This window comes from Pelobates fuscus, chromosome 4 (assembly GCF_036172605.1).
Source record: "Pelobates fuscus isolate aPelFus1 chromosome 4, aPelFus1.pri, whole genome shotgun sequence".
Taxonomy (NCBI): domain Eukaryota; kingdom Metazoa; phylum Chordata; class Amphibia; order Anura; family Pelobatidae; genus Pelobates; species Pelobates fuscus.
Window position 1 is genome coordinate 223,437,145 of NC_086320.1, and position 15,611 is coordinate 223,452,755.

Here is a 15,611-nt window from a genome sequence, read left to right on the forward strand (position 1 = left end):
ATCCCATGTCCTGATGGGATCTTAGGCCCTCCGCTCCTGTGGGGCGTCTCTGACGCAAATCGCTGCCAGGAAGGTGTTCGTCTCCGCCACATAGGTGGCCTTGAACTCTTTGCCGTCTTTGATGACCGTGAGGGATCTAGGGGTAGTCCACCTATATGTTATTCCTGCTTCTTGCAGGCGTTGTGTGATGGGTTTCATTGTTTTTCTCCACAATAGGGTGGAGCATTGGAGATCCTGGAAGCGTGAGATCTTATGAGTCTCAAAGTCCATAGGAGACTTATTCTGAATTGCTCTCAGCAAGGCTGGTTTGTCTTGTCTCGTTCCGCATCGAAGTATAATGTCCCTAGGGGCTGTAATTGCCTCTATGAATTTGTTATTTTCCCATCCCATAGACATGTTGCCCCACCTGCGATCCAATAGGACAGACATCACAATTCCTGCCACACGGTTTAAGTTGTGCAACTCATGTTTAGGCTTAATTAAAAGATTGGGCTTGTCCCATTCCAAATAAAACGAGGCTTGATTATTATTCTGTGGGGTAAATATGAATGTGAATGTTTTTGTCCTTCCTTTGGATATGACACTGGAACAAAGCTAATGGCATTTACATATTAAAGAGATTTACTCATTACTTGCAAGGTACATGACAAATGGATGAATAGAACCTCACACCTTGCAGAGCCTTGATTACTTCACATCCATATAGTAAAATCCTTGCTATGCCATTCATACTACCCCTTCATCTGACCTCTGTGGGGGTCCCAGCTTCAAAAGATGTAACCCCTTTTGACCTCAACAATACCATCTCTGTAATTTGTGCCATTTACTACACAAATTACATTAAAGGATAATATTCCATAGTGTAATAATAAATTATGCACCCTTGCCGTGACAACCTGCTCTTCCTCACAACCTGTAACCTTAGGTACACTGATACCTCCCCTGAAAAGACATTCTGTACCTCAGATTCTCAATTCTGGGTTCATCAAGAAAATCAACTAACCCATCTCCACACTAAGGGTAAAAGAATATACCATAAATAAAGAGATTCCACCTGAGTGCACTAAAGCCTCAACTGATCCTATTATACGCCAAAAAGACTTAACCATGTTTGAGGAATCATTGAAAAACAAGGCAAAGAAATAGAAACTTAAAAGAAAGAAATTTAGATTTCTGTTTATTGTGGTCTGTATTCTTCATTTGACATCCTTTTCAGTTCCACCACAGACCTTCGCGTCCACAGTCCGCTTTTAAAGGGGGAGATTGAGTCAGGATCGTATCCAGACAACTGTTTTATCTTAATTTATTTATGTTCCTTTAAGAAGTTCCAGCTCTCCACCACTAGTGGCCTCCCTAGCCAATAGTCACCTCAATCCACACCTGCATAGGACTAATTACAGATCCTACAAAAGGCCACACCCGAGAATACCAGCGGCGTTTACCTGAATCACTTCATATCCTGGCTCCTGTGAACCTGCTTCAGATTACCTTCAAACCTGCTCCTAACAATGACCTGCTCCACCCTTACCTATACTTCAAACAAGCCTGCCACGGTTTCCAGGCTGCCACTGTTACCACCCTACCTTGAAATTACAGACATTCTTATTATTTGCAAGTATCCTGTTATGTGGCATATTGCCTAAATTCTATTTTCCCTCAAGTTTGATAATAGGTCTAAAATCACTAATAAAAGTACCTGAAGTCAACCCTGGCATAAGTCTCCTATCTGACCTGCACAAGATCATGACAGTGTGTATCTTTCTCTGCACAAAGAAAATAGTACCTCAGATCCCTTGCTTTGAATATCTCAAGGATTCGTCAATGTTTCTGTTCTTGACTTGTAGTTTTATGGTGTGTATTGTTATAGAAATGATTCCTATTATGCTACAAAAGGCTTAAGTACGCAGATACCGCAAGGTGAGGAGGAATATGGTACATTACCCCCACCCCACCTGAAGATCACCCACCGGGCGGGCAGGACAAGGTTTGAGAGGAAATTTGGCATGGAAAGAATGGATCTTGGGGCCAGCATGGATGTCAGAGGCCGGAACCCAAGAACGTTCAGCAGGCCCTCCAATCAACCAAATACTCTCTTTCTCCCTCCCCCCCGCGTGTGTGTGTCTCTCTCTCTCTCTCTCTCTCTCCCTACCCCCGAGTCTCTCTCCCCCCCCGCGTGTGTCTTTCTTTCTCACCCCCCCGCGTGTGTCTTTCTTTCTCACCCCCCCGCGTGTGTCTTTCTTTCTCACCCCCCCGCGTGTGTCTTTCTTTCTCACCCCCCCGCGTGTGTCTTTCTTTCTCACCCCCCCGCGTGTGTCTTTCTTTCTCACCCCCCCGCGTGTGTCTTTCTTTCTCACCCCCCCGCGTGTGTCTTTCTTTCTCACCCCCCCGCGTGTGTCTTTCTTTCTCACCCCCCCGCGTGTGTCTTTCTTTCTCACCCCCCCGCGTGTGTCTTTCTTTCTCACCCCCCCGCGTGTGTCTTTCTTTCTCACCCCCCCCGCGTGTGTCTTTCTTTCTCACCCCCCCCCGCGTGTGTCTTTCTTTCTCACCCCCCCCCGCGTGTGTCTTTCTTTCTCACCCCCCCCGCGTGTGTCTTTCTTTCTCACCCCCCCGCGTGTGTCTTTCTTTCTCACCCCCCCGCGTGTGTCTTTCTTTCTCACCCCCCCCGCGTGTGTCTTTCTTTCTCACCCCCCCGCGTGTGTCTTTCTTTCTCACCCCCCCGCGTGTGTCTTTCTTTCTCACCCCCCCGCGTGTGTCTTTCTTTCTCACCCCCCCCGCGTGTGTCTTTCTTTCTCACCCCCCCCGCGTGTGTCTTTCTTTCTCACCCCCCCCGCGTGTGTCTTTCTTTCTCACCCCCCCCGCGTGTGTCTTTCTTTCTCACCCCCCCCGCGTGTGTCTTTCTTTCTCACCCCCCCCGCGTGTGTCTTTCTTTCTCACCCCCCCCGCGTGTGTCTTTCTTTCTCACCCCCCCCCGCGTGTGTCTTTCTTTCTCACCCCCCCGCGTGTGTCTTTCTTTCTCACCCCCCCCGCGTGTGTCTTTCTTTCTCACCCCCCCCGCGTGTGTCTTTCTTTCTCACCCCCCCGCGTGTGTCTTTCTTTCTAACCCCCCCGCGTGTGTCTTTCTTTCTAACCCCCCCGCGTGTGTCTTTCTTTCTAACCCCCCCGCGTGTGTCTTTCTTTCTCACCCCCCCCGCGTGTGTCTTTCTTTCTCACCCCCCCGCGTGTGTCTTTCTTTCTCACCCCCCCCGTGTGTGTCTTTCTTTCTCACCCCCCCGCGTGTGTCTTTCTTTCTCACCCCCCCCGCGTGTGTCTTTCTTTCTCACCCCCCCCGCGTGTGTCTTTCTTTCTCTCCCCCCGCGTGTGTCTTTCTTTCTCTCCCCCCGCGTGTGTCTTTCTTTCTCTCCCCCCGCGTGTGTCTTTCTTTCTCTCCCCCCGCGTGTGTCTTTCTTTCTCTCCCCCCGCGTGTGTCTTTCTTTCTCTCCCCCCGCGTGTGTCTTTCTTTCTCTCCCCCCGCGTGTGTGTCTTTCTCCACCTCCACCCCCCCCACCCGCGTCTTTCTCCACCCCCCCACCCGCGTCTTTCTCCACCCCCCCACCCGCGTCTTTCTCCACCCCCCCACCCGCGTCTTTCTTTCTCTCCCCCCGCGTGTGTCTTTCTTTCTCTCCCCCCGCGTGTGTGTCTTTCTCCACCTCCACCCCCCCCACCCGCGTCTTTCTCCACCCCCCCACCCGCGTCTTTCTCCACCCCCCCACCCGCGTCTTTCTCCACCCCCCCACCCGCGTCTTTCTTTCTCTCCCCCCGTGTCTTTCTTTCTCTCCCCCCACGTGTGTGTCTTTCTCCACCTCCACCCCCCCCACCCGCGTCTTTCTCCACCCCCCCACCCGCATGATGTCTTTCAAACCCCCCCCTGGTATATAACATACCTACAGTGAATTGCTGCCCCTCTACGTTAGAAGCCATGTTGAGTAGAGGTTTGTTACAGAGGAACAGTTGTGTTTTTTCTTCCTGCAAAAACAATGAATCAGTTACAATACAACAGATCTAAAAATAACTATGAAAAACTAAAAAAATAAAAACAGATATACGTCTGGTAGGCAATAATTCGCATAAATAATTTAGACCACACAACACACAGACACAGTTTATTTTATTTCAATGGGCTGGGTGTTTATTAAAGCTTGAACCGGGGGCATACCACCATACCTGATAACGGTAACATTACGGTAAAACTTTTCACTTTCACCATCACTTCAAATTGCCAGTCAGTCATAGCTAACCTGAAGCCTTATAAATACAACCATTTAACACATATCCTGCCTCAGAACTTTGAACCGGAGGATGGCTTTTGTCCCACGCTTCCAACACCAAACCATTACTTATAAACACATTTAACAATTAGTGGGGGGGAGGGTGGGTGTCCGTCGGTGCTTCTCCAGTCCTGTAGAAAATAGCTGACAGGGATTGCCTCTCACTGTCACCTTTTATGCTTACCTTGTTTCCCGCTCTTTTTCTGGCTCACTGACAGCAACCAATAATCAGCCAGCTCTTGTCCCCAGCAACAGCTGTGTCACCTAATCTGCTCAGCTACTTGTCCCACTCTGCCCAACAAGATGATCAGGGGTCATGAACTTACACTGACCTATTAACCCTCTATTGCCACCATACATATATGCCACAGTGCTTAGTGTCTGTGGACTCTTTTACCATGTTTTTGAAAGTCAACCTGTGCAAAGAAAACACAGTTTATGGTTCTCATAAAACTTTGCACAATGGGCTCTATTACTTAAAAACTCAACTTTACAAAACGAAAGATGCTTTGAATATCTCAAGGATTCGTCAATGTTTCTGTTCTTGACTTGTAGTTTCATGGTGTGTCTTGGTATAGAAAGGATTCCTATTATGCTACAAAAGGCTTAAATGTGTTTGATTCCTTTAAAAAAAAAGTAATCAAAAATGAACGAATCTCTGTTCTTTGGCTTTTTCCCCCTACACTTCAGTGATTTTCTGCTTAAAGGGAAACTCCAGTGCCAGGAAAACAATCCGGTTTCCTGGCACTGCAGGTTCCCTCTCCCTCCCACCCCTCAAACCCCAGTTGCTGAAGGAGTGAAAACCTCTTCAGTAACTTACCTGAGGCAGCGACGATGAGGTGGAGTTAAAGGGACACTATAGTCACCTGAACAACTTCAGCTTAATGAGGTTTTTCAGGTGAGTGCTACAGCTCCCTGCAGCCTTTTTCTTGTAAGCACTGTATTTTCTGAGAAAATGCAGTGTTTACATTGGAAGCTTGTTGCAGTCAGACGGCCACCAGAGGGACTTCCGAGTTCAGAGGCCCTAAAAAGGCCTCGTTCACGTCTGACATATTCACGCATGGGTGAATACTTCAGACGTGCTATCAGCACACAAAGCACTGTGCACGAGCTTTGTGTGCTGAGGCTGTCAGCACTGCTGTGGGAGTGGCTTGAGCTGACAGCTGAAGACTGAAGAGGAGGATGAGGAGAGGATTCAAACTGTAAGTAAATGTATTTAGTGAGTGTGGGTGGGTGACTGAGGGTGAGTGGGTGAGGATGGATGGATGATGGGAGTGGATGGATTTGTGGGTGGATTTGGATGATGGGAGTGAATCAGGGGTCAAGTCCTGGGTAAAAAAGTGCAGGAACTCACCCAAGATCCACTCCCCGCCCCCTTCCCCCCACCCCAAAATAATGATACGCTTGTATGCAGGGGCTGAGTAAGGGCACGGGGCTGAGGAGGGGGACAGGAGCTGAGGAAGAGGGACAGGAGCTTTGGGGGGGGGGGGGGGCATGGGCTGAGGAAAGGGACAGGAACTGAGGGGCTGAGGAAAGGGACAGGAACTGAGGGGCTGAGGAAAGGGACAGGAACTGAGGGGCTGAGGAAAGGGACAGGAACTGAGGGGCTGAGGAAAGGGACAGGAACTGAGGGGCTGAGGAAAGGGACAGGAACTGAGGGGCTGAGGAAAGGGACAGGGGCTGAGGAAAGGGACAGGGGCTGACGAAGTGGGACAGGGGCTGACGAAGTGGGACAGGGGCTGACGAAGTGGGACAGGGGCTGACGAAGTGGGACAGGGGCTGACGAAGTGGGACAGGGGCTGACGAAGTGGGACAGGGGCTGACGAAGTGGGACAGGGGCTGGGGGGGGGGCATGGGCTGAGGTAAGGGACAGGAACTGAGGGGCTGACGAAGGGGACAGGGGCTGACGAAGGGGACAGGGGCTGACAAAGTGGGACAGGGGCTGAGAAAGTGGGACAGGGGCTGAGAAAGTGGGACAGGGGCTGAGAGAGGGGGACAGGGGCTGAGAGAGGGGGACAGGGACTGAGGAGGGGGACAGGGGCTGAGGAGGGGGACAGGGGCTGAGGAGGGGGACAGGGGCTGAGGAGGGGGACAGGGGCTGAGGAGGGCGACAGGGGCTGAGGAGGGCGACAGGGACTGAGGAGGGCGACAGGGACTGAGGAGGGCGACAGGGACTGAGGAGGGCGACAGGGACTGAGGAGGGCGACAGGGACTGAGGAGGGCGACAGGGACTGAGGAGGGCGACAGGGACTGAGGAGGGCGACAGGGACTGAGGAGGGCGACAGGGACTGAGGAGGGCGACAGGGACTGAGGAGGGCGACAGGGACTGAGGAGGGCGACAGGGACTGAGGAGGGCGACAGGGACTGAGGAGGGCGACAGGGACTGAGGAGGGCGACAGGGACTGAGGAGGGCGACAGGGACTGAGGAGGGCGACAGGGACTGAGGAGGGCGACAGGGACTGAGGAGGGCGACAGGGACTGAGGAGGGCGACAGGGACTGAGGAGGGCGACAGGGACTGAGGAGGGCGACAGGGACTGAGGAGGGCGACAGGGACTGAGGAGGGCGACAGGGACAGGATCTGGAACCTGCAGCCTGCAGTCAGTGGAGTAAGCCGGCCTCTCCTGATGATGTCAGGATGAGGGGGCGTGACTTCCTCTGCTCCCCAGCGGTCCTGTGAGAAGAGCAGAGAAAGTCACGCCCCCTCCTACTGATATCATCAGGAGAGGCCGGACGACTCCACTGACTGCAGGGGGAGAGGTGAGTTTAAAAATCCGAGTCCCCAGTCAGAGGCAGGGGATTCGGATTTGTGCTCCCCCTGCTCTGGCAGCCGCTTGTGCCAGCCCTGGGTCCTGCAGGACTAGTAATGGGAACGGCGTTCCTGCTATGGAAAAAGTGCAGGAACGCCATTCCCACGCGTTCCTGCAGGACTTGAGCCCTGGAGTGAATGGATGATGGGAGTGGATTTGGATGATGGGAGTGAATGGATGATATGGATGATGGGAGTGGATGGATTTGGGGATGGATATGGAAGATGGGAGTGGATGGATTTGGATGATGGGAGTGGATGGGTGATGGGAGTGGATGGATTTGGGGATGTATATGGATGATAGAAAGAGAGAGATCTAGATAGAAAGAGATAGATCTAGATAGAAAGAGATAGATCTAGATAGAAAGAGAGAGATCTAGATAGAAAGAGATAGATCTAGATAGAAAGAGAGAGATCTAGATAGAAAGAGAGAGATCTAGATAGAAAGAGAGAGATCTAGATAGAAAGAGAGAGATCTAGATAGAAAGAGAGAGATCTAGATAGAAAGAGATAGATCTAGATAGAAAGAGATAGATCTAGATAGAAAGAGATAGATCTAGATAGAAAGAGATAGATCTAGATAGAAAGAGAGAGATCTAGATAGAAAGAGATAGATCTAGATAGAAAGAGATAGATCTAGATAGATAGATAGAAAGAAATAGATAAATAGAAAGAAAGAGTGTGTATGTGTTTAACAATATTTATTTAAAGTGTGTGTGTATGTTTAACAATATGTGTGTGTTTGTATGCAAACACTTTATATAGAGAAATCTCTATATATAGTGTTTGCATGCAAAGTTTGGAGTAGGAGGGGGGCGGGCACACAGCGAGCTGAGCTGTCACTCAGCTCAGCTGGCGAACGCGCATTCCGCGCACATGCCTTCATAGTGTCTTCATAGGGCGGCAGTCAATGCCGCTCTATGAAGAACGCGATTGGTGCAGCGTGAAGCCGAAGCAAGCGTCCTATTGGGCCCCGAGATTTCGTCATTTTGACGAAAAAGGGGACGCGGCATGGCTGGGAGCTCGGCGCTGGAACGGAGGCAAGTTTTTAAAGGAACACTATAGTCACCTAAGTTACTTTAGCTAAATAAAGCAGTTTTAGTGTATAGATCATTCCCCTGCAATTTTACTGCTCAATTCACTGTCATTTAGGAGTTAAAATCACTTTGCTTCTGTTTATGCAGCCCTAGCCCCACCTCCCCTGGCTATGATTGACAGAGCCTGCATGAAAAAAAAAAACTGGTTTCACTTTCAAACAGATGTAATTTACCTTAAATAATTGTATCTCAATCTCTACATTGAACTTTAATCACATACAGGAGGCTCTTGCAGGGTCTAGCAAGCTATTAACATAGCAGGGGATAAGAAAATCTTAATTAAACAGAACTTGCAATAAAGAAAGCCTAAATAGGGCTCTCTTTACAGGAAGTGTTTATGGAAGGCTGTGCAAGTCACATGCAGGGAGGTGTGACTAGGGTTCATAAACAAAGGGATTTAACTCCTAAATGGCAGAGGATTGAGCAGTGAGGCTGCAGGGGCATGTTCTATACACCAAAACTGCTTCATTAAGCTAAAGTTGTTCAGGTGACTATAGTGTCCCTTTAATATAAAAAAAGCCTCGAAAATATTTTTTTTGGGCTGCAAGTACATATAAAAGCAAGAAGAAAGGCTGGGGGACCTGTCTTTCTTGCTTTTATATGTAGACTATAGAGTCCCTTTAACCCTGCAAGGTAATTATTGCAGTTTATAAAAAAGGGTTAAGAGTAGTGGGAGTTGGCACCCAGACCACTCCAATGGGCAGAAGTGGTCTGGGTGTCTGGAGTGTCCCTTTAAGCCAATGGCAACAATTGTGCTTTTTTTTATACCGCTCAAATCTTTAAAGGAACGCTATAGCATTAGGAACAGAAATGTTTATTCCTAACACAAGTGACAAGTGGACATTTAGGTCCCCGCCCCCACCTGCAGGAAGTAGTTTACGTGCATTTTGTGCCTAGCAATGCCAGTCTGTATGCTGTCATCCAACCTCCTGGGTTGAGCTCATTATAGGAATGCAATAGGAGGTAAATGTGCATGCGCAACAAAACACTGCACTGTGCCAAAGATGGACAGGAACAGCAATCCAAGACAGGTACAAAAACAGGTAGCGTAGTTACAATCCCTTCCCTCCAAGAACTAGACGACACATAGCTTGAAGGTCAACTGTCAGCTTTATTCACACATTTGCTTTTATGTCTTTTTCCCATGCAAGGGAGGTAACATACAGTATCCAATCACATCGTGGTCACCTCCTCTCCCTCTCCTCCCCTTAGATTAGCAATTAAACTCATTAGTGGGAACAGAGTTTTCCCCAGTTTCTGGATGTCCCCTAAATACAGGGGGTACGGAGACAAATAAGGGGTCCCCTGGTAGGTCTGTTCTGGGTGAGCAACATACTCAAAATTCACCCAGATCAGACCAGGGGTTCGGGAGTTACAAACAGTTAAAGTTTTGACCGACCACAGGGATTCGGTAGCCGAAAACAGCTCCATGGATTCTGGCCCTGCGGTCGGTCTATTTCAATGAATAAAAAGGACCGAACCTTTGGCCATCCGGCTCTAATTCTACGTTCGGATGAATCCCCTAATCTGGGGGATTCATCCTACCAAACGGCGGACCGTTCGGTAGTTTGAATCGTACGTTTCCTTGGTCCTGGAGGTCTGAGCGGTGTCTGGGTAGTCGAGCGTCCGATTTTAGTTCCAGACGCTCGACGACCAAACACCGCTGTTCGGGAGTTAAGATGGCCGCCGCCACGTGTGCGTTATGCGAACTGCGGCCACCCACGAACCCAATTACGGATATTTGCAACATTGTTGCCTTCCATTAAGGTGAGGCACCCGACCACAGCAGGGTGGTCTTTCATTCGGTAATTCAATCGGTTCCCGAACCGGCTAAGAGTTTCTGGTTCGGGGACCGATTACATTAACATGCAGTTCAAATACAATGTAACATTTAGTGTAACAGTCTCTTGTGGCTGCTTCTGCCACAATGCTCCCCCAGAACCAAGCCAGCATACACAGTCTGATCCCAACGGATCGGCTTGGGGATGTCTGGAGGAGTACCCACAGATCACTTGTCCAGTTCAGTTTGTCGAGATAACCCGTCGGCATTTCCATTGAGCTTCCCCGGGCGATATTGGATGTTGAAATCAAATGGCTGCAGCGCCAAGCTCCAGCGCAGCAGCCTGGCATTGTCCCCTGACACCCGGTTCAGCCAGACCAACGGGTTGTGATCTGTGAGCAGTGAGAAAGTTTGCCCATACAAATAGGGCTGCAGCTTCTTGAGGGCCCACACCACGGCAAGGCATTCCTTTTCGATGGCGGCGTAGCTTACTTCTCTGGGTAAAAGTTTTCTGCTGAGGTAAGCTACCGGATGTTCACCGCCATCTGCTCCGATCTGGCTCAGTACTGCTCCCAATCCAAACATTGAAGTGTTTGTATGAACGAGAAAGCGTTTAGTTGGATCGGGAGCAGCTAACACAGGAGCATTAACAAGAGCATCTTTCAGGAGTTGGAATGCCTGTTCACACTCTGGGGCCCATACTACTAATTTAGGGAGGTTTTTGCGGGTTAAGTCGGTAAGGGGCTTGGCTAGGGCGCTGTAGTAGGGTACGAACTTTCGGTAATACCCTGCTGTCCCCAAAAAGGATAGTACCTGGGTTTTAGTGCGGGGGGTTGGCCATTTAGCTACGGCCTCTATTTTGGCTGGCTCGGGTTTTTGGTGGCCGCTGCCTACTCGGTGTCCTAGATATTGGACCTCTGCCATCCCTATATGACATTTACTGGGTTTGAGGGTCAGTCCGGCTTCTCTGATGCGGTCTAGTACGGCACCGATATGGTCCAGATGATCTGCCCAGGAATAACTAAAGATGGCTATGTCGTCTAAATAGGCGCAAGCGTACTCCTGAAACCAGTCTAATAGTCGGTCCACCATCCTCTGGAAGGTGGCCGGGGCATTCTTCATCCCAAATGGCATGACCCTGAATTGGTACAGGCCAAATGGGGTGACGAAGGCAGATTTGGGAATAGCGTCCTCGGCCAGAGGGATTTGCCAATATCCCTTGCAAAGATCAATGGTGGTTAAGTATTTGCCCCTGGCCATTTTGTCTAATAGCTAGTCTATCCGGGGCATGGGATAGGCGTCGGACACGGTTTTATCATTGAGCCTCCGGTAATCTACGCAGAAGCGGGTAGTTCCATCCCGCTTCGGCACGAGTACCACTGGGGATGCCCAGGGGCTATCCGAAGGCTCAATTACCCCTAACTGCAACATTTCCTTCAGCTCCTTGTACATGTTCCCCCTCACTGCTTCGGGAATGCGGTATGGCGGTTGACGGAGCGGGGTCGGATCTAGGGTTTCCACTCGATGGGTAGCTAACTGGGTATATCCCGGGAGGTTGGAGAAAGTGGCTCCTTTTTCCCTAATTAAACTTTGGGCCTGGGCTCTTTCCTGGGGATTCAAGCGTTCTCCTAACTGTACAGCTGCTAGATCCTCTTGCAGGGTTTCTCGGGCTAGCATGTCCGGGAGGGGTAGGTTATCTGCGTCCTCAGCGGCCGAGGCGCAGATGGCGGATACTTCCTCTGTGCGCTCGCGGTAGGGTTTCAGCATGTTCACATGGAACATGCGTCTGTCTCCGGTCCCGGCGCAGGGGCCAATTATATAGGTGGTATTGCAGACTTGCTCTACCACCTTGAATGGGCCCCGCCAGGAAGCCTGCAGCTTATCAGTAGGGACGGGTCGTAGGACTAGCACCTTCTGGCCGACCTGAAAGCTGCGGTCCGTGGCTCCCCTATCATACCATCGGCGCTGGCGTGTCTGGGCCGCCTGGAGGTTGTTACGCACAGCCTGGGTCAATTCCTCCAAGCGGTTCCGGAACTCCAACACATAGGGTACGATAGGGGTGCCGTTAATGGTCGTTCCCCCCTCCCAGTGTTCTCTGATTAGATCTAGGTGGCCCCTTACTCTCCTTCCGAACAACAATTCGAAAGGGGAGAACCCAGTGGACTCTTGGGGCACATCTCGGTAGGCGAACAGGAGATGGGGTAAGAACCGCTCCCAGTCTTTCTGGGTTGCTACGAACGTGCGGATCATTTGTTTTAGTGTTCCATTGAAACGTTCGCAGAGGCCATTGGACTGGGGGTGGTATGGGGAGTTAAGGATAGCTTGGACCCCGCATACTTTCCAAAGCTGGTGAGTGACCTCGGCCGTGAATTGGGTACCCCTATCCGAAATAATCTCCCGGGGTATCCCCATACGGGTAAATATGCGCATAAGGGCGTCTACTATGGTCTCGGCGTGTACATTCGTCAGGGCTACTGCTTCGGGGTATCTAGTGGCGTAGTCTACTACGGTCAATATGTATTTCTTGCCAGAGGGGCTCGGTCGTTTCAGCGGTCCGATTAGGTCTACCGCTACCCGGCTAAAGGGCTCTTCGATTATCGGTAGGGTGTGTAGTTTGGCCTTGTATCGGTCCCCCCTTTTTCCCCACTCTCTGACCGGTATCACAGGTATTACAGTACTGCTTAATATCCTGGGATATCCCTGGCCAGAAGAAATTCTGCAGCAGCCGATGTTTGGTTCGGCTGATCCCTAGGTGGCCTGACATGGGGATGTCGTGGGCAATTCGCATTAATTCTTGCCTATACTTTCGAGGCACAATTAACTGTTTGATGGGGACGGGGATAGATCCAGCTACTACCTTTTCTGCATACCGGTACAATAACCCCTTATCCCAAGCATACCTCTACCCTTCGATGCCATTCTGGTTTTTATCTATCCGGTCCTTGTAAACCTGTAGGGACGGGTCGAGGGCGACCTCACTACCAAATTCTAATGGGGCAGCCCAGGGTAACAGTGTGATCAGGGGGGGTCGGGCTTACCTGAGCCTCAGAGTCGGTGTGTGGTGCCGTGGTGCGAGCCTGTTGACGGGTGACGACCGGGTAAGCCTCTTGTGGAGGTGGTCGTGTAACGAAAGCGGAGGTTAGCTCCCCCAAATCATTCCCCAAAATAACATCCGCAGGCAGGTCCTGCATCATCCCCACTTCAATTTGTCCTGCCCCCGCTCCCCAGTCCAAATGTAGTTTAGCAGTGGGTACTTTGTAGATGGCTCCCCCTGCCACTCGAACTGCAATACAGTCTCCTGTGAGATGGTCCGGGGCCACTAGATGGTTCCGTACCAGAGTGATGGTGGCCCCGAAATCTCTTAATCCCTCCATCCGCTTTCCCTCTACATGGACCACTTGTCGGTGGCCTTGGCGGTTGTCCGATGCCGCCTGCACCGGGTTTACCTCATGGAGGGTGCCCAAGGGTTCCTCTATTTGGGTAGGGGTGAAAGGTTGAGCCAATGCTCTGGTCTGATAGCAGTGAACTGCGGCTCGAGGGGTAGGCAGTGGTCGTTGAGGGGTCCAGGCGGTTTCGGGGACAGTCTCGTTGTACGTGACCAAGCTGGTTACAGGTATGGCACCGGATGTGTGCCCTGTTGTTGTACCGGGGGGGGGGTTGTGACTGGTACGTCCCCCATGGTTGGGGAAAATCTACTGGGGTAGGTCGGGCCACGGTTGGCATGGCTTGTACTTTAGTGGATGAGCGTTGTTCTCGCCGGGTGTCCTGATGCTCATCCGCTAGCTTAGCGGCTTCTGGTAAGGTGCAGGGTTTACGATCCCTTACCCAGTCCCGTAGTTTGGGGGTCAAGCGTGTGTAAAATTGTTCCAGTACCACCAACTGCATGATCTCTTGGGACGTGACGGCTTTCGCTGCCTCCATCCACCCGGTAGCTGCGCGCTGTAGCCGGTGTGCGAATTCTGCATGCAAGTCTTTTTCTGGTTTGAGTAGTGCCCGGAACTGTATTCGGTATGCCTCAGGTGTAATGGCATACCGTGCGAGAAGGGTTTACTTTACCTTCTGATAGTCCCGGATATCCTCCGCCGGCATGGCTCGGTAGGCATCCGCTGCGCGGCCTGATAGGTTACCAGCCAGCAAGGGTACTTGGTCTTCGGTGCTGATGGCATGCAGCTGGCACAACCGTTCAAAGTCCTGTAAATAGCCATCAATATCCCCCTCTGTATCAACAAATGCTTTGAATGCCTGGTAAGGTATTTTTGCTTTTGTTGGCGGGGTAGGGACAGACGTTGTGCTTCCTTCCCCCGCTTGTTGGTTCCTCTGCGTCGTTCGCAGCATGAGGTACGCCTGTACATCGTTGTAGACCCGGTCTGCCATCTGCTCCGCTAAGGCTGTTGAGAATAGAGCCATCCTGCTCCTATATTCCCTGGCAAACTCGGATTCCTCCTCCTCCCTCGGAGGTGCTGCAGCAGCTGCGACTCTGTCTCCTTCCATGAGCTCTGCGATCAGGACAGCCTTTGTTTTGTTGCTTGCTGTCCTCCCTCTCGCTTCTACTAACTCTTTTAGCGTGTCCCGTTTCAAAAGGGTATAATCCGTTTCCATTCACCGGCTGTGTAGTTACGATCCCGTTGCTTGCCACCAATTGTAGCGGAGTAGAGGTATGATCCAAGGTATCTCCGCTGGTAGACAGGAACAGCAATCCAAGACAGGTACAAAACAGGTAGCGTAGTTACAATCCCTTCCCTCCAAGAACTAGACGACACATAGCTTGGAGGTCAACGGTCAGCTTTATTCACACATTTGCTTTTATGTCTTTTTCCCATGCAAGGGAGGTAACATACAGTATCCAATCACATCGTGGTCACCTCCTCTCCCTCTCCTCCCCTTAGATTAGCAATTAAACTCATTAGTGGGAACAGAGTTTTCCCCAGTTTCTGGATGTCCCCTAAATACAGCGGGTAAGGAGACAAATAAGGGGTCCCCTGGTAGGTCTGTTCTGGGTGAGCAACATACTCAAAATTCACCCAGATCAGACCAGGGGTTCGGGAGTTACAAACAGTTAAAGTTTTGACCGACCACAGGGATTCGGTAGCCGAAAACAGCTCCATGGATTCTGGCCCTGCGGTCGGTCTATTTCAATGAATAAAAAGGACCGAACCTTTGGCCATCCGGCTCTAATTCTACGTTCGGTAGTTTGAATCGTACGTTTCCGTGGTCCTGGAGGTCTGAGCGGTGTCTGGGTAGTCGAGCGTCCGATTTTAGTTCCAGACGCTCGACGACCAAACACCGCTGTTCGGGAGTTAAGATGGCCGCCGCCATCATAACTATAACAATGGGCTATAGTGGTTATAGCAGTTGTGTTTCTTTAACACTTAAATGCAGTGCCCAAGGCGCCAGTCTGGCTTCCTCTCCTTTGCATTAGTATTTGCTTAACCCCTTCCCGACCGCAGACGTATTAGATACGTCTGGCAGAAAACAGTCCATAATGACCTTGGACGTACTTGGTACGTCTGCACCTATTTTGAGCTCTGGAAGCTCTGATAGTATAGCAGTGATGCTCTGCATGTGATGAGTGCATTGAGGGGTCCTGGCACTCAGTGCATATATACAGGGAGTGCAGAATTAT

General features: G+C 50.7%; 1 protein-coding gene across 2 annotated transcripts in view; it reads right to left on the reverse strand.

The window, feature by feature from the left end:
- LOC134608798 (uncharacterized) overlaps nt 1–15,611 on the reverse strand; it is a 162,077-nt gene that overhangs the window by 49,164 nt on the left and 97,302 nt on the right. For both annotated transcript variants that reach the window (XM_063451905.1, XM_063451906.1), the window contains exon 2: nt 3,921–4,002. In XM_063451905.1, coding sequence (XP_063307975.1) covers nt 3,921–3,957 — 37 coding nt within the window. In that variant the 5' untranslated portion in view covers nt 3,958–4,002. The remainder of the gene's footprint in view (nt 1–3,920; nt 4,003–15,611) is intronic.